This window comes from Pristis pectinata, chromosome 26 (genome assembly GCF_009764475.1).
Source record: "Pristis pectinata isolate sPriPec2 chromosome 26, sPriPec2.1.pri, whole genome shotgun sequence".
NCBI lineage: Eukaryota > Metazoa > Chordata > Chondrichthyes > Rhinopristiformes > Pristidae > Pristis > Pristis pectinata.
In genome coordinates this window covers 10,002,981-10,029,406 of record NC_067430.1, presented here as the reverse complement: position 1 = coordinate 10,029,406, position 26,426 = coordinate 10,002,981, and the positions used below count along the sequence as shown (strand labels likewise).

The 26,426-nt window shown below is 43.9% G+C and overlaps 1 protein-coding gene across 2 annotated transcripts in view; it reads left to right on the top strand.

Moving 5' to 3' along the window:
* p3h1 (prolyl 3-hydroxylase 1) overlaps window positions 1-26,426 on the top strand; it is a 37,288-nt gene that overhangs the window by 5,918 nt on the left and 4,944 nt on the right. For both annotated transcript variants that reach the window (XM_052039519.1, XM_052039518.1), the window contains exons 2-14: window positions 5,810-5,962; window positions 9,388-9,577; window positions 10,747-10,878; window positions 12,277-12,416; window positions 13,610-13,699; window positions 14,884-14,936; window positions 16,788-16,909; window positions 17,647-17,774; window positions 18,933-19,028; window positions 21,263-21,413; window positions 22,182-22,299; window positions 23,516-23,591; window positions 25,089-25,229. In XM_052039519.1, the coding sequence (XP_051895479.1) occupies window positions 5,816-5,962; window positions 9,388-9,577; window positions 10,747-10,878; window positions 12,277-12,416; window positions 13,610-13,699; window positions 14,884-14,936; window positions 16,788-16,909; window positions 17,647-17,774; window positions 18,933-19,028; window positions 21,263-21,413; window positions 22,182-22,299; window positions 23,516-23,591; window positions 25,089-25,229 (1,584 nt within the window). In that variant the 5' untranslated portion in view covers window positions 5,810-5,815. The remainder of the gene's footprint in view (window positions 1-5,809; window positions 5,963-9,387; window positions 9,578-10,746; window positions 10,879-12,276; window positions 12,417-13,609; window positions 13,700-14,883; window positions 14,937-16,787; window positions 16,910-17,646; window positions 17,775-18,932; window positions 19,029-21,262; window positions 21,414-22,181; window positions 22,300-23,515; window positions 23,592-25,088; window positions 25,230-26,426) is intronic.

Genomic DNA, 26,426 nt, shown 5'->3' with positions numbered 1-26,426 from the left:
GTTACCTATTGTATTAAATAAATTGTGTGTTTGTGCAGTGAATTTCACAATCTCAGGCTGTTTGGAATGGACAATGAGGTACTTTAGAAATGTAACTTACGTTTGATGTAGGAAAATCAAAGAGCTAATTAGCACTCAACACACAGCGGGGGATAATCAAATCGTCTCTATCAGTAAAGTCATCTGTCCAGGACACTGGAGAGAAAGGATGTGCCCCGGAATTTAAACTTGTCAGCTTCAGAAGGCCAACTGTGCTCATCCTTAGTGTTATAGTGAGCCATGTACATGGAACCATTCATAACCTCGTTATAGGTTCTTCTTAGGACAGTTAATTGTGGGACCTGTACTCCTGCAAGCCCCTAGCCTTGACCCATCAGAGAGAACTTATTCAAAGTAGAGCGTGGGATATTGATTTAAAATCTCAGTGGAAATATGGCACTTCCAACAGTGCAACCCTCTCTCAGTCCTCCAGTGTGATCTGGTTCGAAGGACTCGAGGGATATAGTTGGTGGGAAGTACTAGGTTTAGTGCACTGTCCACTTGGAGAAGGGTTCATTTTCCACCTTGTCCTGAAGTCACTAGAGTGAGACCTGCTACATGGAATATCTCCTGCTGTTGCTTCCCATTAATATTGCACTGCTTTGTTTCCAGAAGCAGTCCAAGCTGAGCAGAAATATGGCTGTTGTTGTACATCCCTTTAATTCATATGAATCCAGCCAGATCAAATCCCAAAAGCAATCCATGGGCCGGGAAAATCCTTAAAATTTTTCCTGCTCCACCACCAGAACTTAAGCATAAAGTTGGTAGTGGAGGAAGGAGAGATTCAAGGAAAATTCAGCAGGAATTATTGGAAGCCAGTTAGAGATGATCCGAGATAAGGAGATGAAGACATCTGAAACAATAACAACAACTTGCATTTATAAAGCAGAGGTCAATTTACAAGAGCATCTTCAGAGAAAATACGGTACAGAGCACATGAGCAGCACTAAAGCTTGGCCAGATTTGGTTTTTTAAGGAGAATTGTAAAGGAGAGAAAGGTGATAGAGAGGTGGAGAGGATTAGAGAAGGAAGTCCAGAGCTGGTGGTATAGTCACCAATGGTGTCGAGAGGAAATTCTGGAAGCATACAGGAGGCCAGAACTGGAGGAGCACAGACATCTCAGAGGGTTATAAGGTTGGAGAACATTACAGCATCATTGGGCGTTAATTATATTGGATTAGAGAATGATTAAACTATTGATGAAAATTGTTGCTACCAAATTTTTGCTTCTGTGGAACCCTTCTTCCTAATAAACGTAGTCTGTAGTTTCTGTCTGAGCTGATTCGGAGGGGTTTAGGGATGTAGTTGCTGGGAAGTACCATGTTTGGTGCACTGTCCATTTCGGGGAAGGTTCATTTTCCACCTTGCGGCAATTGTATCGAATCTATAAGACGTACATGGTTTCAGATGTGTGGCCGCTGACTTAAAGTATTGTGGTGAAGCCGACATTGAAACGGTCTTCTTGGACAATCAATTCCATCCATTCACTATCCTTCATCGAAATTACAGGTCCTGCCCAGGTTACGAACACCCAACAAGGACAGCCCGCAGACACAAACGTGTGTTTGGGAGACCGGCAGGATGGATTTGCCGGCTGTGCGGGGCTGTAGGCATCTTCTTCTGTGTGGGAACTTGGTTTACGGCAATATCTGAATGGTTGAGCTAAATGCCCTGGTTAACTACACATTGCCCTGGTTGGCCTATGTTTTTTTATTTAAATATGTTGCCGGGTGGCTGCATTTCCAACTGTTCGGATCATGAACAGTTCTCAGGAACAGAACCCTGTCTTAATCCAGGGAGGACTTGTACTTAAATCCAATCCATCCACTCACCTTTCCACCCAAGAACCAAAGTCCTTGACGTCTGCTACAGGGTTTGTACAGGTGACAGGTTAGGACATAGATCAGCAGAACCCTGAGGGCTAAAACTAACAAGAACATTTTTTCAGAAGCTTGAAGTCTATTCACACAAAATTCCAAGCTGCTGCACACTGCACTCTGTAAGCAGTCTGGCTTCTGTAAATGACAAGGCTCGTGTAGAAACTTGTCTAGCACAAACCTTAGCTATCTCTTTTTGCAATGAATCTTTCATTGCAGGATTCTCACTTGTAGGTGGCATGTAAGAATTAATCTGACATTATCTCAGCCCCTCACTAAACACTCACTTCCCCCCGAATACTCCTTATTTCTCCTTCACGTTTAAAACTCTTCTCAAATTCCACAATCTCAACCAAGCCTTCAGTCATATGTCCTAACTGCCCCATTCTGATGGTTTCTCTTGTCTCGAACTGTAAAAGGAAATAAAAAACATCTGCAGATACCAGAAATCTGAAATATAAACAGAAAATGCTAGGTCAGTAGGTCAGGTAGCATTTGTGGAAAGAGAAACAGGGTTAATGTTTCAGGTCGAAGACCCTTTGTCAGAACTGAAATGGCTGACCCCTTAATCTGAACCATGCCCTCTGAATGTCCCCACTAGAGAAAACATCCTCTCAGTAACCCCTTTCAGAATCTTCTACATTTCGTTAAGATTATCTCTCATTCCTTTGAACTCCAATGAGTATGGGCCCAACCTGCTCAACTGTTCTTAATACATCAGCCCCATATCCCAAGATCAAAGAAACCTACTTTCTCTGTGCTGCCGCCAATGCAAATGTATCCTTCTTTAAATATAGAGACCAATATTGTACACTGTTCTTCAGGTACAGAATTAGCAGTGCTCTACAAATTTGCCTCATAATTTTCCTGCTTTTGTACTCCATATCCCTTGTAGTAAAGGCCAACATTCCATTAGTCTTCTCCATAACCTGCTGTACCTGCATGCCAACCCTTTGTGCTTCATGTACTGGAATCCCCCAGATCCTTTGTACTGCAACATTTTGGGGTTTCACCTGATAACTTGCCTTTTCATTCTTGCTCCCAAGGCAGATAACTTCTCATTTTCCCACAATGTACTCTATCTGTAAGTTTCTTCCCACTCACATAACCCTCTCTATATCCCTTTACTGTCCCATTGAGACCTTCTCACAGTTTACTAACTCACCATTCCTTGTACAATCAGCACATTTGGCAACAGATCCTTCATCCAAGCCATTAATGTAAACTGTAAATAGTTGAGGGCCCAGCACTGAGCTCTGTGGCACCCCATTAGTTCCTGATTGTCAATCCAAAAATGATGCATATATCCTGAATCAGTTTTCGGTTATCCACTCCCCTATCCATGCCAATATATCACTCCCCAACCCTTTGCTCTCTTATTTTGTGCAAAAAACTCTTTATGTAGCACCTTCCAGAATCCAAATGCATTATCCTCCCTGTTTGTTACATCATCAAAGATACCTCACAAAAAAATTGTAGATGATTTCTCTTTGACTCTATTATCTTATGATTTTTTTTGAATGCCCTACTGTTACCTCCTTAATACCGGATGCCAGCATTTTTACAAGGCCAGACATTAGGCTAAGGGACCTATTTTTTTGCTTTCTGTCTCCCTTCTTCCTTGAATATTGTAGTTTCACAATCCTCATGGACCTTTCCAAGCTCCAGCGAATATTGGTACATTATAACCAATACACCCACTGACCCTGCAATACACCCACTGACCCTGTATCTTGGTACATGTGACAATAATAAACCAATTCCAATTCCATATGTCTTTTCTTTCAATGTGATACCATTCTCAACTTCCTTTGTTAATCATAGAAGGAGCATAAAGACTTTCATAAAGACTAAGGCCGAGGAGACCTGTCGGTAATTATTACTTTATCTCTAGTGATAGAGATTGTCTTAGGTTCTTCTCTCTAGCCTCTTCATCATCTATTATTTTTGGGATGTTTGTAGTGTCTTCTACCGTGAAGATCCACCCAAAATAATTATTTGTGATCTCTGCCATTCTTTCTTTCCTATTATTAATTCCCCAGACTCATTCTCTTTAAGTCCTCACTTCATTTTATACATCTATAGACACTAGTAGTGTTTTTATATTATTTGCTAGTTTACTCTTGTACTTCTTATAATTTTTTTATTAACCTTTTGCTGGTTTCTAAAAATGTCCCAGTCCATTATCCTACCACAAATCTTTATAGATTCTTAAACAGACCTCTTGTACTTTAAAGATGAACTCTTGACCTCACAGTTTACCTCGTCGTGGCCCCCGCACCTTATTGTCTACTTGCACTGCACTTTCTCTGTAACTGTAACACTATACTCTGCACTCTGTTTGAAGTTCTACCTTGCTATGGTCACTCTTTCCGATAGTCATCTATGCGATCATTGATTCTTGTGTCTCAATACATAGTAGCACATCTGAAATAGCCTGCTCCCAAATTGGATCTTCAAAATCTTGCTCTGAGAAACAATCACAAATAGAGTCTACAAACACATCCTCAAAGCTTCCTCTGTCATTGTGATTTGTCCAATCTATACGATGATTAAAATCACCTATGATTTTTGTAGTAGCTTTCTTACCAACCCCATTTCTTTCTTGATTTATCCTGTCTTGCTCTGTCTTGATTTTCAAGACAGACACAGAAAGTATTTTGTTATTGTTTTTCAATGGAGTTCTGTCACAGACTACACCTAAAATTTGTACTGCACAATGCAAGTCAATGCACCTTTTCCTTCCTTTCCTCTGCTTATAGCATTGCCTATTTCCATGGGCACATTTCTACAACGCTGGCCATCTTGAGTGCCCATTATTCATTTGTGCCTTTTGGCAGTGACCATCACCGGGGGATCTGCTTTGAGGCCAATCCTGTGTTCAACTAATACCCAGATGTGGAACACCCTCCTTGGACAACTTTCCTCTCTCTGGGTCCCTACTGAGTGCCTGTCCACTACCTCAGCTGGAACAGTTCACCTTGCGTAAACTGTGGATGGAACATGTGACCTTGTTGGTCCGTGTGGCTCATCTTGTCGATGACTAAAAAGAGCTTGGATTAAGTAAACCTTTACAAAGTGTTGAAGTAATCCCCACTGGCCAGGACGATCCATGCCAAGTGAGCACAATTCAGCCAGGGTGGTGCTGGGTTGTTGTGGTTGATGTCCCTGAGAACAAAAAAACAGGGAGGATTCTCACTCCTGATTTGCTATCTAGTAACTCATGCATAGTTGTAGTTACCGAGTCACACAGAATGGAAACAGGCCGTTCAGCCACCTGAGTCTGTCCCAGTCATGAAGCATCTACTGTATTTACACTAACACCATTTTGTTCTCCCCACGTTCCCATCAACTCCCCCGAGCTTCTACCACCCATGTACATTATGGGCAATTTAGTGCGGCCAATTAATCTCCCAACCTGCACATCTTTGGGATGTGGCAGGAAACCGGGGCACCCAGAGGAATCCCACGGGGTCATAGGGAGACCGTGCAAACTCCACACAGACAGCACCAGACGTCAGGATCGAACCCAGATCTTGGGATCTGTGAGGCAGCAGCTCTACTAGATGCATTACTGTGCCATCCTAAGAAATCAAGAGTTAGAAGCACGAAGGATAATTCCCCTCAGCAGCCCAGGGCCACTGTGGGCATTAGTGGGGACCTTAACCCTGAGATCAGTGGACTTGCACCAAGAACAATAGGTAACCATCCCAGCTCAGTATCACATTTATCATCCAAACCTTAAGAACATCTGCTGAAAGTGCTTCCCTGGAACATTACCTATTTGTTTCTCTTTCAGCTGCTGACTGGCCACCTCCATGCTCTGCATTTCCTTTATCTCTTTACCTGTTACGATAGTGTTTAAAATGTGCCCTCCCATGTCTGTGTTACAGATTAAGATGTTGGACAAGGCAGTGGCTGCAGCTCACACCTTCTATGTGGTGAACCCAGATCACCTGGAGATGCGTCAAAATCTGGAGTATTACAAGATGATGGCTGGTGTGAAGGATGACGATTTTAAGGACCTGGAAGCCAAACCCCACATGGTAATGACTCACTACCGTTCCACCAAACTAACTGGTCTAATAATGCAAGATTGCAACTAGGCAGCTATATCCCAGGAAGGGAGCAGCAATGTGGTGGTTCTGATATGATGGCCAACACGGTGACACAACAAGTAGAGCTGTTTCTTCATAGCTCCAGTGACCTCCAGTGCTGTCTGTGTGATATTGGTATTGGTTTATTATTGTCACTTGTACCGAGGTACAGTGAAAAGCTTGTCTTACAAACCGATCGTACAGGTCAATTCATTACACAGTGCAGTTACAGTGAGTTAGTACAGAGTGCATTGATGTAGTACAGGTAAAAACAATAACATTACAGAGTAAAGTGTCACAGCTACAGAGAAAGTGCAGTGCAATAACATGCAAGGTCACAACAAGGTAGATCGTGAGGTCAGAGTCCATCTCATCGTATAAGGGAACCGTTCAGTAGTCTTATCACAGAGGGGTAAGAAGCTGTCCTTAAACCTGGTGGTACGTGCCCTCAGGCTCCTGTATCTTCTACCCGATGGAAGAGGAGAGAAGAATGACCCGGGTGGGTGGGGTCTTTGATTATGCTGGCTGCTTCTGCTGGGATTATGCTGGGAGCTTGCACATTCTCCTTCTGGCTGTGTGGGATTCCCCTGAGGTGTTCTGCTTTCCTTGCCGGATCTTCACCCTGCCAAGTCCCCACAGAAACTTCATACTTTCTTGTGACATAGAACAAAGCCATTTGGCCCATTGAGTCTCTGCCAGCTCTCAGAGCAATTCCATTGAAACCATCCCTCCACTTACTTCCATGTAAGGTTTGCTAGGTTAAATGCCACTGTAAATTACCCCTAGGTGAAGGTGGGTGCTGAGAGAAGAGGGTGAAGTTAATGGGCATGTGAGAGAGAATAGGTTACAGGGAAATAAGTGGGGGAATGGTTTCAGTGGGATTGCTCTGAGAGCTGGCAGAGACTCAATGGGCCAAATGGCATTGTTCTATGTCACAAGAAAGTATGAAGTTTCTGTAGGGACTTGGCAGGGTGAATGCTGAGAGACACAAGAGAGATGGCAGGTGTCGGAATCTGGAGCAACACACAAAAAGCGGGAGGACCTCAGCGGGTCGGGTAGCATCTGCGGGGGGAAATAGACGGTTGACATTTCGGGTCGAGACCCTTCGTCAGGACTGGAGAGATGGCCAGTCTAAAGAGCTGGGGTGGAGCAAGAGCTGGCAGGTGATAGGCGGATCCAGGTGAGGAGGGGTGAGAGGCAGAGGGAGGAGGGGAGGGTGGGACTAGTAACGGAAGCTGGGAGGTGATAGGTGGAGGCGATGAAGGGCTGAAGATGAATGTGGTCAAAGTGCAGGAGAGCAGCAGAAATCACAGAGCGAGAGCAGTGAGAGAGGGTCTGATTTGTTGGTGTCCATCAGAGAAGGAAACTAAAAGCACCTGTTGCCCTCCTCCCCCCACACCCCACATCCCTGGGTCTGACCTATATGTGACTCCTGCCCACACCAGTGCAGTTGAATCTTAACTGTTGTTTGAACTTTCCCTTTAAGCTCTCAGCTATACGAATCTGCCATTTACAGCAATTCAGTCTTCAACTCGGTGAAAGACGCCCTTTGGTCTGCCTGAAACTTGTTGGTCTCCCGGCACTGCGAGACGTCCGTAGGGGAATGCTGGCGACTGGCACATTCCAGGCTGCAGGAGTACCTGCTGAGGGACGCACTGAAGCTGGGTGCAGCCAATGCAAGGTCTCGGTGGGGAAGGACTACAGTTTAAGGTTCTTCTGCCTCTGGAGAGGAAGGGGTGGGGTCAGGCGAGGAAGTCCCTTAAATATTGTAAATATGGGATTGGGGTAGCACCCCAGGGAGACACACGAGTGGCATCAGTGCTGTGGTTCTTTTATTATAAAAAGGTAGCACTAATGATTGATCCGTACACGAATGTAAAGGTTTGCACTGTTTTATTGTTGTATATAGTTTGTTTTTTATGATGAATAAAGTTTATTTTGGAATAATAAAAAAAATTGCAGCAATTGAAGATGTGGACACCGCTGCCTTCGGCTAAATGAAAAATGACAGTCTTGCCAAAGAGGTCAGCTGCTGAGAATGAATTCACCAAAGAACTATCAAGACTATACAATGCTGGTCACCACAATATAGTTACTAATTTACTAACAGCCATCAGTGCTGAACTATGTGCCATGGGTGACTCTGGCTAAGTGAAGGTTACATTTGTCTCAGAGTTACAGGCTTAACAAGGCGTGCTGGGTTACGTCAGCCCAGTGCAAGAAATTGTTTCTACCTCTGCTACTGGAGGCAAATACGAATTTTCAGGGCTCTGCCAAGCTGATATCATAACTTCAGCACAAAGCCCGACTGCGTTGCATAAGAATATAAGCGATGGAAGCCAAACAGCTCTCTTGAGTCTGCTGTGCCATACAATAAATTGATTTACCTCAAATCCACCTTCCCATCCGATCCCCAAATCCCACAGTTGCCATATCCCTGATCTCCATAACCTTTGATCCCCTTAATCTCTACAAATCCATCAATCTCAGCTTTGAACAAACCAGTGACTGAGTATCCAGAGCTCTATGATGGAGAAGATTCCAAAGATTTATAACCTATTGAGTGAAACAATTTCTATTCTCATTCGTTAATGGCTAACTTCTTATCCTGAGACTAAATGTGTGCCTTGATGTTATTCCTCAAAGCTGCACTGGTCAACTGAGAGAACTCAACCATGGACATTCTCCGCTGGATATTGCAAGGTGTTGCCTTAAGATGGCAGCAGGCCATCTGATAAGTTAGGGATGGGGACTCTGGGCAGATATATTCAGCATCCACTAGATTAAATGTGATTTGGGAACTCATGTGTGGTATTACACACTGCCTTTTCAGCACTACACTTGGTGTTCTGAATTCTCACCTGGGGAACATAAGTCAAAGTCAAGTTTATTGTCATCTGCACAAGTACATGTATGCAGCGGTGCAATGAAAAAGTTACTTGCAGCAGCATCATAGGCACATAGCATCATATAAGCAGCATTCACAAGAAAAACATAAATTAAACATAAATTATACACAATTTTTACAAGGAAGAACACAATTAGTACAAAAAAAAACAAAGTCCATTTTAGCAATTTTAGTGCAATGTGATCAAAGTGGTCATAGTGTTGCTAAACTGTAGTGATTAGGGTTATGCTGGTTGGTTCAAGAACTGAATGGTTGAAGGGAAATAGCTGTTCTTGAACCTGGTGGTGTGAGACTTCAGGCTTCTGTACCTCCTGCCCGATGGTAGCCGTGAGAAGATGGCATGGCCCGGATGGTGGGGGATATAAACGGACATCATTGAACTATGTATTTAAGGCAAGTGTGTATTGTGTGTAGTTGGCTGCATGGAAAAACTGTTTGATCGCAATTCTGTTGTCTTGTTCTTCAGGAAGCTTTCCGCAAAGGAGTTCGGCTTTACACAGACGAGCAGTTTAAGCATTCAATCAGTTTTTTAGAAAATGCATTGGTGGAGTACTTCAAAGCGGATGCTGAGTGTCGAGCACTTTGTGAGGGCCCATACAACTTTGATGGGTATAATTACATGGATTACAATGCGGACCTCTACCAAGCGATAACAGGTACTTTCATTCTTGTTGCCTTCTTTTCCTCCTCAGTCCACTGTGGTCCAAGAATCCTTTATTAGCTCTGTCAGCCGTGCCTCGATTATCGGCAGGTTGGAAAGTTGTGGGTTCCAGCCCTGCTCCAGAGACTCGAGTACATTGCCTCTGATGAAACTTCACTGTGGGAATGCTTCAGTGTCAGCAGTGCCATTTTTCAGACAAGGTATCAGCCCATCAGATTCCCTCAAAAAGCTCCCATGGCATCATCCTGAAGAGCAGAGGTGTTGCCCAAAAGGTCCCGGCCACTATTTATCCTTCAAATGGCATTGCAAAGCACAGATTATACAGCCATGATCACATTGCTCTGTGTGGGATCTTGCTGTGCACAAATCGGTTCCATGTCTCCTACTTTATAATTGTATTTCAAAGTACGTGGCTGGTAGTAGAGACTTTAGAGGGCCCTGTGGTTGGGGAAGGCACTCTACAGCTGCATGCCTTTACGGTCACCTTGTTATTCACTGGGGCACTGAATGAAAGAGCAACAAAGAAGAGCCGTCACATGGAGTTACAATGAGTGGCCGTGGCATGACTGGTTACCCTGGGTTAAACCACTCAAAGTACCGTTACTCAGCACTCTGCCTTAAGCTTTGTCCTGGCTGAGTGATTGCCTATCTAACTCAAACTGTGAGCTAGATGAGAGACTGATTTTGTCCAACAATTGGTTCTGCTGCTAAATAATGAAAAATCTCTCTGCTTTGGACTCGATAAGCTGGAGGCCTCCCTTGTTATCTCCAGTAGAGCGCTAGATCCCAGCTAGTGCACTTACCAAACAAGCCACTGGGCAGCCCCAGGTACTCACTCCTAAAAGAGAGGGGGAGAGATTTCTACAGAATTAGTGCAGCCACTCCCATCCCTTGCCATACAATTATTAAAGTGTGGCTTGGAGCAGATATCCGTCCAGCAGGACTATCTCTGGCGCTCACTACTCCTGCTGTGGACACCACACACAATGCCAGTGTCAGCACGAGCAGTCAGGGATCTGGGCACAGATCCTTACACAAATTGTACCAAATCTCACTGGAGATCCAGAAAATTGTACGAACATCTCCACAACAGGCAAATCTTTCACATTGTTCACTGTGCGCGTAATTGTGCATTGAAGTCCATCTTCTGCTGTCTGCTTTCAGATCACTATATTCAGGTACTGAACTGCAAACAGAACTGTGTGACAGAGCTGGCCACTCGACCTGACAGAGAAGCACCTATTGAAGACTTCCTCCCCACCCATTTTGACTACCTTCAGTTTGCTTATTACAACTGTAAGTGCCTTGATGTCTGTGATGCACTCACCTTTCTTCGTCACTTTGCTTGGGCGCTGAGAATGGTTCTGTTTTCTTTGCTGATTACGTTACTGTGGCAGATCCCATAAAGGTGTATCTTTGGTTGTTTCCTTCCCTCCCTTTGATTCAGAGTTCCACAGTTGCTAAGAGCCAAAATGTGGGCAGGAACTTGGAGGGGCATGAGGGAAAGTCCTGAGTATTATGGGGCAAACGTGTTCATATATTCACAACATCACATTTTACATATATTATCGTATAATGACACAGATCCTTTGGGTGCCTGCTAGAGGACCAATCCCATGGAGTCATAGAAATATACAGCACAGAAACAGGCCCTTCAGCCCATCGAGTCTATGTTGACCATCAACCACCCATCTATACTAACCTCAGTTTTTTTATTTTTCCCACATACCCATCAACTCTCCCCCAGATTCTACCAGTTATCCACACACTAGAGGCAATTTACAGTGGTCAATTAACCTACCAACCAGCATGTTTTTGGGATGTGGGAGGAAACCGGAGCACTCGGAAGAAACCTATGAGATCACAGGGAGAAGGTGTAAACTCCAAACAAACAGCAGGATCGAATTCGGGTCTCTGGAGCTGCGAGGTAGCAGCTTTACTAGCTGCACCACTGTGCCACCCACTTAAATATATTTATTATATGTTTATTGTGAGGCTGGGGCAGGATTGTGTGTCCTGCTTGACCCCCTGTACATGCCTTGCCTATATCCCTCTGATGCCATGCTTGAGTGGCCTTACTACACATGTGAACCTGGAATGTGAGTCTTGTCAGTATAATTAGTTCTTCTGGCACTTCATGGCAGAGCCTTCTCTCAAGCAGCATTGTGAAATGCACAAAGCAGAGTCCAGAATGTGCTCCATCCGTCGCATTTCAGTGGAGAGTCCAGGTGATTGAATTGAAGATCTTTGGTGAAGCAATACCAATACCATTCTCAAACATCCTGTGAAAATGTACATGTGGATTGTACTGTTTTGTGGATATTGAGACATACTTGAAATGGAAACATCTGCAGGGCCACAGCAAAAGAGTAAAAGAGTGGGACTAATTAGATCACAATTGCAAAGGACCAGTACAACCACAATGGGCTGAATGGCCTTTTGTCAAGTATGATTAAGTGATTGTTACGGATTTGGAAGTACTTGGGTTTTTCAGTTAGGCACTGGTGCATATTGAGTAAAAGTTGCCATAATCATTTATGGGATTGGAAAATGACAAAACTACCCTTTCTTGTTATCAGTCGGACTATTAAGAAAATAAATGGGTTTGTTGTGTTTGTCTTCCTGTTTTGTAAAAATGCTTATTTTCATTCTGGGAGCTCAGCTCTTAATTGCTTGCCTCTGTTCTAATTTCAGCTGAGAATTACTCCCAGGCCATCGAATGTACCAAGACCTACCTGCTTTTCTATCCGAATGATGAAGTAATGAACCAGAACCTGCAGTATTACCAGGCAGTGCTGGGAGAAGAGTTGTCCAGACATCTCACACACAGGGAGGTAGATAAGCCCCACATATAGTCCTCCCATAGATTTCATCTTGCTCATCTATACCTTAATACAGTAGGAGTATTCAGAGGGCCAATCTGGGGGTGCAGAACTCCACTTCCTTGCTATTATGTCTGAGTGTGTTAGAACTGATCAAAACCACAATATGGAAAGGATGTTCTAGAGGACGTCATGAGTTATGTGAGTTCCTTTTGTTCTCAGTGACTGGTTTGTGAGACCTGGTGGCTTATCCTCACACTCCAAGCACGGTCCAATGCATGGGGGAGCTAACGTCAGAAATGAAAAGGGAAAACACATCTCCAGACAGGTCCTCCCCCGGTCTCTTGGACAACACCAAAAAGCAGATTAAGTGGTGATCACTATTTATGGGGTATTTCTGTTCCCAATGTGACTGTTATGTTTGGTGAAGGAATGTAAAGCGGGGATGTTCCTGAACGACGTGACAGGTTTCTGAAGAAACACAAGGATCATGGTTTCTTTCTCTCCTGTGGATTCAAGCAGAAACTTAGTAACTTAAGAACCACCAAAAATGTCTTCTTCCTTCCCATTGGAAACTTCTCCTCTCAATCCCTTGTGGATTTTCATCACATTTAGCAACAAATTTTGCAAATGATAAGATTAATTTTTTTTTACATTATTGTTCATTTATTCTAATCTGGCTGTAGCTGACAAAGCCAGCATTTATTGCCCAGTTATTGCATTTGTGTCCCTTCCCATGACCCAGTCTGCTCCAGCTCGGGATCCAGGTAGCCATGATCACAAGGGATCACTTTTTCCCAGGGCAACAATGGCTAACACGAGGGGGCATAATTTTAAGGTGATTGGAGGAAGATATAAAGGGGATGTCAGGGGTAAGTTTTTTACACAGAGAGCGGTGGATGCGTGGAACACACTGCTGGCAGAGATTGTGGGGGCAGATACATTAGGGACATTTAAGAGACTCTTAGATAGACACATGAATGATAGGGGGCTGTGTGGGTGGGAAGGGTTAGATAGATCATAGAGCAGGATAAAATGTCGGCACAACATTGTGGGCCGAAGGGCCTGTACTGTGCTGTAGTGTTCTATGTTCTATGTTCTATCCCTTGTATCCAATGCGCAGTGAGTCACTTCATGTTCCCACATGAATCCTCCAGGTTTTAGTGGTTTACTCACCTGTTATAATTTCCAATCACTTCCCGCAGTATATTCAGACATACATCAACAACTCACTGTTGGAGAAAGAGCTGCTGTACTTTGCCAATGAAGTCTTTGGAGTCACTTTTATCGACCCGGTAAGTGCCAGTTCTGTTGCACATCACCAGGGTTGCTCCACTGAGCAGTTACAAATGGTTCTCCTTCTGTTTTGAATATCTGCAGTGATAAATATGCACCGATAAATGGGGCTCACATTTTCTGTCGTGTTTGCAGGCTCTTTAGTTTTGCTGTTTGCCAAGGCAAATGACAGGTAGAGCTATCACAGAACAATGTCTTAAAGGTTATACCACATGGTGCACTTAGTTATTAGAGGCGCACTTACAGAAAACCCTGCACTGCTTCTCTGCTATTAAAAGTAATAAATCCATACAAACCATGAACTTATTCTGTACAGATAATTATATAATCATTTGAATGTGTGAAATCATACAATCAACTGGTTATCATATACGTATACTCAGAAGGGCACCCCTGTTTCATTTCAGATACCAGTACCACACTTTTTCTTATCGCAGACTCAAGTTTGTAGTGGACTCTGAACCTGTGGATCTTGTAAGCTGCTGTTGAGGCTGGACTTGTAACTAAATGAAAAAAGCCATTTCCCCTCCCTAGTTGTAACTGTCTTTTACCTGTATCCAGCTAGAGGAAAGGAGCAATAGCAAGCAAGATAAATAGGGGAAAAAACGGCATGGATCCCAATGAAACTGCTTCTATGGCATACTTCATAGAAAAGTCAAAGTGGCTTTTGAGTAAGGCTGCAATGTGTGAAGTAACCCAGGCCATCTGTACCTACTCGTGTTTCTTTGTGACTGGTCACAAGAACTGACTGTGGGGTTGAGAGGGACTGGTAATAAGTTGACCATGGTGTGAAGCAGGGACAATATTGTGCAAGTACTTAAAAGAAAAGTCAGTCAGGGGTGGGGTGGGATGGGGATGGCTTCAGCCAATACAGTAAAATGTGTGAAACTGATATGGCTACTTGTTAAAATCGACAGACCTGAAATTGGAAGACAAAATCAGAATATGCTGGAAACGCTCAGCAGGTCAGGCAGCATCTGTGGACGTTAAACAGAGTTAACTGAGTGTTTTCAGCACTTTCTGCTTTTGTTTCAGATTTCAAGCATTTGCAATTTCATTTTTTTTTCACTTATTGAAACTGGGAGAGATGATTTCCTACGGTCCTTTTCTTAATTAACACGCAAGATCATAATGACACCAAGGCTTCCAGTAAAGAATAACGAATTTTTTCCTGCGTTTTCAGGACAAGTGGACTCCAGAGAATGTGATACCGGTTAAACTCAAAGAGAAGCAAAAGTACGATTCAAAACCTTACTACGTTTCCAAATGTTGCTTAACTTTTAGCCCAGATCTTAACTTTGAGTCTGATTGCAGTTTTCACGCTATAAACCTGGTCCTGTTTTGACGGATCACCCTAATCTGCCTGTATCTCTCTAGAGTGAAAGTTCAGTGGCCTTCTCTGCTCATTGATTGCAGAAGTGGGTGAACGTGAAGTTGGACTATTGCTTATTGCAGTTGATATTGAGATTTTGAGCCAGGCTTTTATTTGATAGTCTCACTAGTAGCCCTGGGAGGAGAAGAATACTGAATGAAAATTTAAAAAAAATCAAATAATGTTGGAAGGGAAACACTGAATAAAAATTGGTGGGCAGAGAAATTTTGAAAGGATTAGATTTACTTTGCTGATAACTGGGGGAAATGAAGGTTCCCAAATGGAGTGAAGGCAGCACTGAAACTCCCTATTACCATGCACACTGCAGCATGGCATGTTGAGCTGGTCATTCACTCTTGGAGATAGACTCAGAGAGACCATAGAACATATTACATCGAGTATAGAACTGTACAGCACAGGAACAGGCTCTTCAGCCCATGATGTCTGTGCCAAACACGATACCAAATTAAACTAAATCCCTTTAAACTTTCCCCCTTTCCCCTTAAATGCATGTCCTCTAGTATTTGACGTTTCTACCCTGGGGATAAAGATTCTGACTGTCTCTCGTCATCTTGTAAACTTCTATCAGGTCTCCCCTCAGGCTCTGACGCTCCAGAAAAAACAACCTAAGTTTGACCAACCCCTCCTTATGGTTCACACCCTGTAATCCAGGCAGCATCCTGGTAAACCTCTTCTGAACCCTTTCCAAAGCTTCCACGTCCTTCCTGTAATGGGACGACCAGAACTGCACACAATACTCCAAGTGCAGCCTAACCAAAGTTTTATACAGCTGCAACGAGTTCCTGTCTCTTATACTCAATGCCCTGACCAATGAAGGCAAGCATGCCGTACACCTTCTTTACCACCCTATCTACCTGCATGGCCACTTTCAGTGAGCTATGGACTTGGACTCCAAGATCCCTCTGTGCATCAACAACCAGGTGTTGGAAATTTCTGAACCCTGGTTCAATGGTGAGTGTGCCAGTGCTGGCTAAAGTAAATTTACCAAAGTCTTTCAAACTCCTATGTTGGTTTACAGGCAGTCACCAGGTTATGACAGGCTTCCATTCCTGAGAAGGGTTTGTAAGTTGGAAATGAACAAAAAACAGTGTGTGAGAGAGGGTCGCAGAAACAGCTGTGACATGAGAATGGGCAGGTGTGGGGAGTGCGGCCACTTGGCGCTCCCAGCCCTGCTCAGCTACACCCAGCCCCTGATTGTTGCAGCTCAGGGGTGGGGAGGAAGTAAGGCGGGTGGAAATGCCCCATTCCCACCCGGCAGAAGATGCCTGCAGCTCTGCAGAAGCCAGCAAATCCATCCCCAGCCATTCCATTGGTCTCCCAAACACTTATTCGTATGTATGGGATGTCTATTATTTGGGTGCTCTTAACCCAGGGAGGATCCGTACTGAGCTGTGCAGAGTAGGAAAGCCCTACTTTGGTTCCTCTGGGTTGTGCTAGGTCAGGCTACTCAGTCTGATTGGCATTAACAATACAGTTTTACCATCCCTGATGAAGGAAGGGCTGTAGAAAGGAGTCTGATTTCCAGTGACTCCTGGTATATGGGATTGGGATAAAGGATTACCTTGGAAGGCCTTGTACCCATACCAAGTGTGAGCCACTGGGGGGGGGTTATTGTAACTACCTCCATTAGAGAGAGGGAGAAGGTTACGGAACCTTTTCCAAAAATTTCGCTGAGACAATGATCCTTGAAACAGGGCTGAACGGGAAACTGCTGCCCGGATCTCCGAAGAAATTGGAAACTTGATGAAAGAGATTGAGAACTTGGTGGATGAGAAAACCAGGGAATCATCCGAGATTGTGAAGATGGTGAGAGAGGGTGAGCATCCATCGTCTGTAATATCTGGTTCATTAGCAACTACTTGCTGATGTTGGCAGAGTTTGGGGATGGGGGGTGGGGGTGGACGGGGGGGGGGGGGGGGTCAACCTAAATTTGTATAATGGTGTAACATGGGCGTTATTGACATATACATATCTTACCCTTAAATAAACTAAGTTACACAGCTTTCCCTCAGATGATCTCAACCCATTTTCATGTCCACAGGTCAGGCAGCATCTGTGGAAAATAAAACGGAATTAACATCTCAGGTTGAAGACCCTTTGACCTGAATCGTTAACACTTATTCTCTCCTCAGATGCTGTCTGAACTGCCAACTATTTCTCGCATTTTCTGTTTTTATTTCAGATTTTCAGTACTGCAGATTCTCCTAATTTTTGTGAATGATCTTTTTCCAATTCTGTAAAGATACGGTGCGCAATGAAGCTGTTTACTGCCTTTGAAACTATTTTCTGCTGCTTGTTATACCAGATATATCCCACGGTCTGCATTTCAGTTTCTCAGCATGTTTAAGCGTTGTCTTTCTTCTGCACATTCCCTATCTTATGGCTACAGATTTTATCTTGCATACATATTCTTAAATATGGAGGGCTGCTATAACACAACCTCACCCACAGCCTGTCAATAATCCTCCACGCATGATGTGACCCCCTGATTCTGCCCCACTTCCCTCTGATGTCCTGTCTAAATATTCCCAACCTTCTGTCCTTCTCTTCCAGGGGGTCCATTGCTGTACGACAATGTCCAGGTCGTAATGAATGCAAGGCTGTTGAACGGAACACAGCGGGTGTTGCTCGATGGTGTGATCACAGACAAAGAATGCGAGGAAATGCGCTACCTCTCCAATGTGAGTATCTCCACCCTCAGAGACGCAACCAGTAGAGCTGCTGCCTCACCGCCTCAGTGACCCAGGTTCAATCCTGACCTCCGGTGTTGCCTGTGTCCAATTTGTATGCTCCCCCTGTACCATGTGGGTTCTCCTTGGTGCTCTCATTTCCTCCTACGTCCCAAAGACTAGAAGGTTGGCAGGTTAATTTGACCAATATAAGTTGCCCCTAGTGTGCAGGTGAGTGGTAGAATCTGAAGGGGGTTGATGGGAATGTGGAGAGAATAAATAGGGATTAGTGTAGGGTTTGTGTCAATGGATACTTGATGGTCAGTATGGATTTGATGGGCTGAAGGGCCTGTTTCCGTGCTGTAGGACTCTATGACTCTATATGTGAGCCCAAGCTTGATGTTATGTGCGGGACTCAAAGGACAATTAGAGGTGCTAATTAATGTTGGTTTTGCCTTCATCACCCACAGCCCTTCAATAAATCAATAAAAAAGATTGATCGTTAAATGTCATAGCAACATTTCACACTTTAAGGTTTCTGATTACACAGGTTGAAGTTGAATAGATCAAGTATTTGAGTAAGCACACCATCATGATCTAACAGTGACTGCGCTAACAGCAGGGCTCTGATGTAGACTGTCCAAAGGCAGCCACAGGAGAGGTCACCCTGAAGGCCTGGTAGTGTCTGTTGCTGCCTCCCAAAAGCCTCGCTGGCTGTGTCCACTGAGAACTCTGTCCTCCAGGGCTGGTTTCAATTCCTGGCTGGGGATGGGGGAAATGGTTAGAGAGAAGGTACCCAGTTTTTTCCCACCACAGCAGTATGTGGGGTCTGTATCTGTTTTCTCACCTCCCCCAGGAGTTTTCCTAGTGTTGAGTGGTGTGAGGGAGCTTATACATTGTGAAGCACATGAGTCACAGTCTGCTCCTGACCACCAATGATCAAGAGTTTGCAATGCTCAGCTCACAAAGGAATTACTTTCTTAAACAGCAGGAGTGCTCTGGCAGAAATTTTCACACAGGTAATAAAAAATTCCTATGATTGAAGGAGGTGGGATCAAGGGCAATTTAACACATTAGATCAATACTGATGTGAGGATCTACCAAGCAGGGAAGCATAATATTTCGTTCAACAATGTTTAAATGCTTCATTCCCCCATGCTGGATTGCTAGGCTGCTGCTTCGATGGGTGATGGTTACTATGGGAAGCCCTCTCCTCACACACCCAATGAGCGATTCCAGGGAGTGACAGTACTCAAAGCATTAAAGGTGAGTGAGTCTGCATTGTTACAGACTAAATCAACGTGTCATAGAATATAGAACAGCACAGCACAGGAACAGGCCCTTCGGCCCACAATGTCTGTACCAAACATGATCCCAGATTAAACTAAATGTCTTCTGCCTGCACATGATCCATAAACCTCCATTCCCTGCATATTCATGTGTCTATCTAAAAGCCTCTTAAACATCACTATTGTATCTGCTTCCACCACTACCTCTGGCAGCCTGTTCCAGGCACCTACAATTCTCTGTGTAAAAAAAACTTGCCCTGCACATCTTCTTTAAACTGCCCCCCTCTCACCTTAAGCGCATGTCTTCTAGTATTTGACATTTCTACCCTGGGAAAAAGACACTGTCTGTCTACCCGATCTATGCCTCTCATAATTTTATAAACTTTTATCAGATCTCCTATCAGCCTCCAAAGCTCCAGAAAAAACAACCCTAGTTTGTCCAACCTCTCCTTATAGCTCATACCCTCTATTCCAGGCAGCATCCTGGTAAACCTCTTCTGCACCCTTTCCAAATCTTCCACATCCTTCCTGTAATGGGACGACCAGAATTGCACACAATACTCCAAGATGAGGCCTAACCAAAATTTTATATAGCTGCAATTTGACTTTACTTTTATACTCAATGCCCCGGCCAGTGAAGGCAAGCATGCCATACACTTTCTTTACCGCCCTATCTACTTGCGTGGCCACCTTCAGGGAGCTATGGACTTGGATCCCAATATTCTCACTTGCTAGACCCCACCACGCCTAGCGTGTACAGGTGCAGACTTGCCCTTCACTCATGGCTTGTACCTGATGTGCCTCCTTCAACCCTACCTGGTACGTGTTTAACACCCCTTGCAGCAGTTTGTTGGCTGCTTCTATTCCATCTCAACCTCCATGTGTGACATCATTTCAGACTTTTTGCATTTCTCTCTGTTAACCATGGTTCTTAACCTTTTCCCTTCAATGTCAGAGGGGCTTAAGTCCAGCTTTCGCATTGTGCTCACTTTCAACATTTTACTTCAAACATTGAGTGACCTGCTTGAACTCTACCATTGTGCAGCTGTGAAAGGAAAAGAGTCTTTAAAGCAGAAACTTTCATTTTATCACACTCTTAGGCACTGAAATTCCACATCCACACGAAACTAAAGACAAACACCATATTGACTGCTTCATTCTGACTAAAGCTGAGAATAAAATTAATTTACAAGAACTATAGTTACACAGAAGTAAAATAGATCATGAAGTAACCAGATGTTCATTATAAACAGAAAATGCTGGAAAAGCTCAGCAGGTCAGATATCACCTGTGGAAAGAAAAACCGTTAATGTTTCAAGTCTGGGACTCTTCATTAGAACTGAGAGACCAACTGTGTATTGACCTGAAATGTTAACATTGTTTTTTCTCACCACAGCTGCTGCCTGACCTCCTGATTATTTCTAGCATTTTCTGTTTTTATTTCAGGTTTCCAGCATCTGCATTTTTTTGCTCTTCAACTAGTCATACAATGTCTTGCACTAACATTTAAACTGTAGCAACACAAAATAATGTCTAAAACCACATCAGTTTCCACTTTACTCTGTACTGTTATTGTTTTTACCTGTACTACCTCAACGCGCTCTGTACTAACTCAATGTAACTGCACTGTGTAATGAACTGACCTGTACGATCAGTATATAAGACAAGTTTTTCACTGTACTCGGTACAAGTGACAATAATAAACCAATACCAGTACCAATAGTTTTCACTTATTGTCTGATTAACGTCTGGTAGACATTGAAGCCTACATTCCACTCTTATGGCCACGGTGTGTAAAAACACTTCCTAAACATGGAACTGAGGGAATCCAAAGGCACTTTTGCCATACTATACATTCTTCCTTAAGTGTTTACTGGTTTCAGAACACTCCAGATCAAACTAAGTAAGCCATCAGAACATTAACTCAGTAGTTTCAGAAGAGGAGAAGGGAGCATTAGAAATGATTGTCTTGAATAATTGGGAAATAAACTTCAACAGATAAATTTAAACCCCTTATCAATTATATTTTTGTAATTTCAGCCATTGCAAGCTTTTTATACTTTCAATTTCCAACATTCTAAGTCATTGCATCATTTACTTGTCTGCTCTAAGTGATTTGTGAAGCTTATGCTCTTGTTCTGCATGAACTGAAGGGTGATGATTTCTCTTTTCTGGCTTTCTCTAACATGTACAACTCTGCCTTCCTGGCAGCTCAGTCAGCAGGGTAGGATCCCGCTTAAAACATCCAAGCTGTTTTACGATATCAGTGAGAAAGTTCGAAGGATCATCGAGTCTTACTTCCGGTTGGAAAACCCACTCTACTTTGCCTACTCACATCTTGTCTGTCGGACTGCAGTGGAAGGTAACAGATTTTGTCTTAACTCTAGAGGTATGGGACATCGTAGTAACAGCTGTCCCTGTATGCTGTTAGTTAATTGTCGTTTTATATTACGTGCGAATGAATGCTGCAACTCTCTACCCAGTAGCATTGTGGAAGTACCTTCACAGTTGATAGAGAAAGTGGCACACCACCAGCTCCTCAGGGGCAGTTAGGGATGGGCAATAATGCTGGACTTGCCAAAGATGCCCACATCCTGGAAAATGGAATAAAAAAAGCAATATGCAGGAGTTATTAGTCAATGTTTACACCGTACACATGGGTCTCTAGTAGGATAATGAACAGGGGACTTAATCTGCCTCGGGTGAGTGAACACAGAGCAGTTTTGAATTTCATGTCTCCCTCTATCCTCAACATAAATGGAGACCAATTAAGTGTGTGCTGACCAAGCGTCCAGTGAGCAATGAAGAGTTGAGTACATAGTGGGGTATTTGCATTATATTAGAGATAGGTATACTGAGGGAAACCTTCCCAAAGCTGAGGACACCCGGACATTGTACACTGCTGAGGTACCAGAGGATTACAGGGAGCTCACCGACCCATCTCCAGCTCCCCATGGATACACCTAGCTGGGTCGTGTCTACTCTGTTGATCACACCCATCTCCTCATACTTCCTTTGACGTGTTCCTCGGGGTGGCTTCAGAAACACCAACCAAGGTTCTAGCATTGCACACAGCTGGCCAGCTGTGGGATGCTAATGTCAAATCCTTTGTTCTCCTTCCCTGCAATAGGAACACAGGAGAACAGGGAGGACCTGAGCCACTCCATTCATGTGGACAACTGCATTTTAAACTCAGAAGCTCTGGAGTGTCGAAAGGAGCACCCAGCTTACACCGAGCGAGATTACAGGTAAAAGTGAACCCCATCAGTGCAACAGTACCCTTCATTATCACTGTGAAAAGAAAGCCTTACATTGTGTCTTTCACAACCTCAGAATGCCCCGAAGTATTCACAGCTAAAGCTAACTATAGCTATTGCTGTATTGTGCACAGAAAGCTCCCACAAATAGCAACATGGTAACGAATAGTAGTTGACTTAATTAGTTATTGAGTAGTAAATGATGGTCAGGATTCCAAGGTAAACTCCCTGCTCAAATTCAACATAGTTAGAACCTTGATTCAACCTATCAGTGTAAAGACAGCATCGTTGACAGTGTAACACTCTCTTAGTAATGCAGTGAATGTTACCTAAATTTTTGTGTCAAGACTCTAGGGTGGGACTTGAACCCCAAATGTCCCGGCTCAGAGACAAATGTGTTTGTAACTGAGTCGATTACTACCTTGATGTACTTATGTATGGAATGTCCTGTCTGAATGGCTCACAAACCAAAGCTTCTCACTGCATTTTGGTACATTTGACAATAATGAACCAATTCCAATTCCACTTATGGGAACAGAAGAGGATTGAGGCCATCACAGATCAGTCGTGATCATACTAAAAGGCAGGGCAGGCTTGAGGGTCCTGGTGGCCTCTCCTGCTCCTATTTTCATGAGTTCCTGCGGTGTTTTGCTACCTTAAATATGCTACAGAAATGGAAGTTGTTATGGATTAAATTTCCTGTCCCTTGCTGGAAATGTTGAAAATAAGACCCCACTTTCCCCTGAATCTAATTGCAGCTCATTAACCGTCATCAATGAACTCTACACAATTCCATCATCTTTGATGACAGAAGTCCAATGCCCCTAGCAGTAAATTCTCAGTGTGATATTGTAATAAATGTTTCAGTAATAAATCCAATGGGTGGCATCACTGAGTGATTCCATAACAAGTCCAATGTGCGCCATCCCAACCTCTCCTGTGTAAACTCACAAAATACTAACTCTCCAGTCCCCACTGGTCTCCAGTGGTGAGGCTCATAAAGAGGAAAGATGGACATCTGTTTTGTCCTGCGTTAGCTGCCCTCAGAAATGTCCTATGTTTGGTCTCAGCACCCCTGCAGTGATGGCTGATCCAGCACTTCCATCATTGGCCCTTACAGGAGCCAGTGGTAAACTGTCACCCTGTCTCTGCAAACTCCATCAGTTTGTTACAGATTCTCAATAATCATAATTGCATTTTATTCTAGTGCGATCCTTTATTTGAACCATGATTTTGAAGGCGGGAATTTCATATTCACGGAAATTGATGCTAAAGTTATTACAGTAAGTTTCTAAGCCTTTCTTTCTTTTGTTTTTGGTTATCAAAGGGAGGGGTATTAGCTCTGGAATTGAACCTCTTGTCATTATCAAGGGCAGGAATACCCTGCCCAGATGTGGATTAAACCATCTGCCTCAGCTCTGTATCGAACCATTCCCCCTCTTGTATTTTCCCATTGCCAACTTAACCAACACCTTCTCTCTGATTGACACGTGTAATTCAGTGTCTGCTGTGGAGTCCCATACCATTTCAGTTCAGATGGAGGAGACAGTATCAGACACTAAAAAACACCACCAAACCCTTTGGACCAGCCAGTCCCCAACCAGTTAATTTACGCGAGAGTTTATGCATTGTGTGCTTTGTGTAATCAGCAGGAGAAACTTTAGTCACCTGGTAGGTGGAAATGAAACTGGGAAAAGGTTTAGGATCTTGGAGAGTCCAGTTCCACAGACTTCCCACCTCACTTAGAGTCAAGAAACATTACTGGTGAATTGCTGGGAGCAGTTACAACATTTCCTTCTCCCTTCCATGCTGGTTCCTCACATACACACTGAGAACAAGCAGGAGGTTTGCAAAGGGATCAGCTTCCTTTGACATATTGGCTTAAGCTGTTTATTTTTAACTTACTTTGCTCTTCAGCCCATAACACCCTAACTCCACACTGAGATTCCAAAACATCGTGAGACAAGCACCCAAACGCACATCTACCAGTGTGTGATACACCCCGAATATTCCATTGAAGCCAATTTGGGTCAATGTCCGTTGAAGGCCATGTGGTGGATGGAAGTCCAGCGGTACTGAATGGGTTGGCAGGGTTTCTAGGCGTTTGTTTATCATCAGAAACTCTCAAAAGAATTAACTTTGAATTTGATATGTTGACATCCACATGCAGCTATAAGTTCATATTAATGAAGCCTTTCTTGCTCTCATTATTTCCTCTGGTCTGGGGTGGAATTCCTACATCCCCTCCACTGTTGACTCTGCCTCTTCCTTACCATATCTCTTCCACTAACTCTTAATTCTCAGTAAAGCCTCAACACATGTAGGTGAGTCCTGCTGTCTATACCTCTCTTTGTGTCTTTAGCAGGATGCCATGAATACCTCTCCGACCTTTGGCTCCCAACCACTTTCTCTTTAGTGCGCTATTTTTTAATTTCAAATTTTTTGATGCTACCTGGAATCTTTCACTTGCTTCACACTCTCTTTAAATTAAATCTAAGTATAAATGCCATGAAAGTTAACTTTTAGCAGCAGCAGTACAATACATCTTGAAACCTAGACTCATCGAACTGTCTCCCATTTCAACCTCCAAGGATGAATAGTTTTTTTCCCCGTCGCCTTCTCCCCTACAATTAGCTGATTTTAGAAACCAACATATGGTGTTAACCGTTGGTACTTATTGATTTTAGTTCTGATGTGGAATTTCACACTGTGACTCCCAACTCTTGATCTTAACAGGAGCACGTTGTTGAAACTGCTTCTAATGATTTCTCTTTGTCCAGGCAACGGTGAAACCAAAGTGTGGCCGTGTGGTGGGCTTCTCCTCGGGGGCAGAGAACCCCCACGGAGTCCAGGCCGTGACCAAAGGGCAGAGGTGTGGAGTGGCACTCTGGTTCACTCTGGATCCCCGGCACAAGGAACGGGTATGGCACTTTGCCGAGCTTCACTGCAGAATACGGTTAAATTACAGTAGTCTGACCTGCAGGAGTGGAGTATGGGACTGACGAGAGTGTGGTGTGGGGGAGGAGTGTATGGGGAGTGACGGTGTGGTACAATATAGTGGGAAGGGTTGTGGTTCAGCGAGGAAGAGTGGTATGTGGTAGAGGGTGTGGTGTGTGGTATGGGGCAGGGCAGTGTAATGGTGGGGGTTGGAAGGTGGAAGATGTGGTGGTCATTTCCAAACTTTGTTTCAATCACCCCCTCAGCACTGCAGGTTAAATAACAAGTTACCCTCTTTGACATCCTGACCTTCAGACCTGTCTCACACTGATGACTTCATGTGGTAACAGCCCGATCAATTATTAACTAACCCTCCCAATTCCAGACTCAAATGCCTGCTCTTGCTGGCCATTCCTCTCCCCAAGTCCTTGATGTTCTTGATATCCAGTCGTCAGTGACGATTTGCTGCTCTTCACTTTCAGCATGGCCAGATTCTAATGATGGGACCTGCTCTTGCTGTTCTAAAGTGGGGTTTGGGCAGGATTGGAGAATAGCCTCCATACCTTAGTATCTGAAACAATTAACCTAAGCCCCCCATTCGTGCTAAGTCTTACTTTGTGGTGCCGGAGAGTTCATGAGGCTGTTCTCTGATCAGAGCAGACTCTTCTACTTCCAGAATTAGTTCTGTCTAATGTAAGACTAGATGGAGTTTATTGGCCTCATCAGTCTTCCCTCTCTGCTATATTTTAATTTCTCTCCTCTCTTCAGTTTGATCCTTTTCAGTCATTAAGTCCCAGCCCCGGCTCATTAGCGATGCTTTTGCCTCTGAGTCCAGTGGTTGGAGGTTCAAGAGGGAAAACATCTATACTGATGCTCGGGTGTGGTCCAGAGGGAGTGCTGCACTGTCAGACGTGCTGCCTTTTGGATAACTGTTTTGAAGAAGGGGAGGGAATTATCCCAGATATCTACGGTAGTGTAGTGGTTAGTGTAACGCTATCACAGCGGCAGCGATCAGAGTTCAATTCCTGCCGCTGTCGGTAAGGAGTTAGTACATTCTTCCCGTGTCTGCGTGAGTTTCTTCCGGGTGCTCCAGTTTCCTCCCACATTCCAAAGATGTACGGGTTAGGAAGTTGTGGGCATGCTATGTTGGCGCCGGAAGCGTGGCGACACTTGCGGGCTGC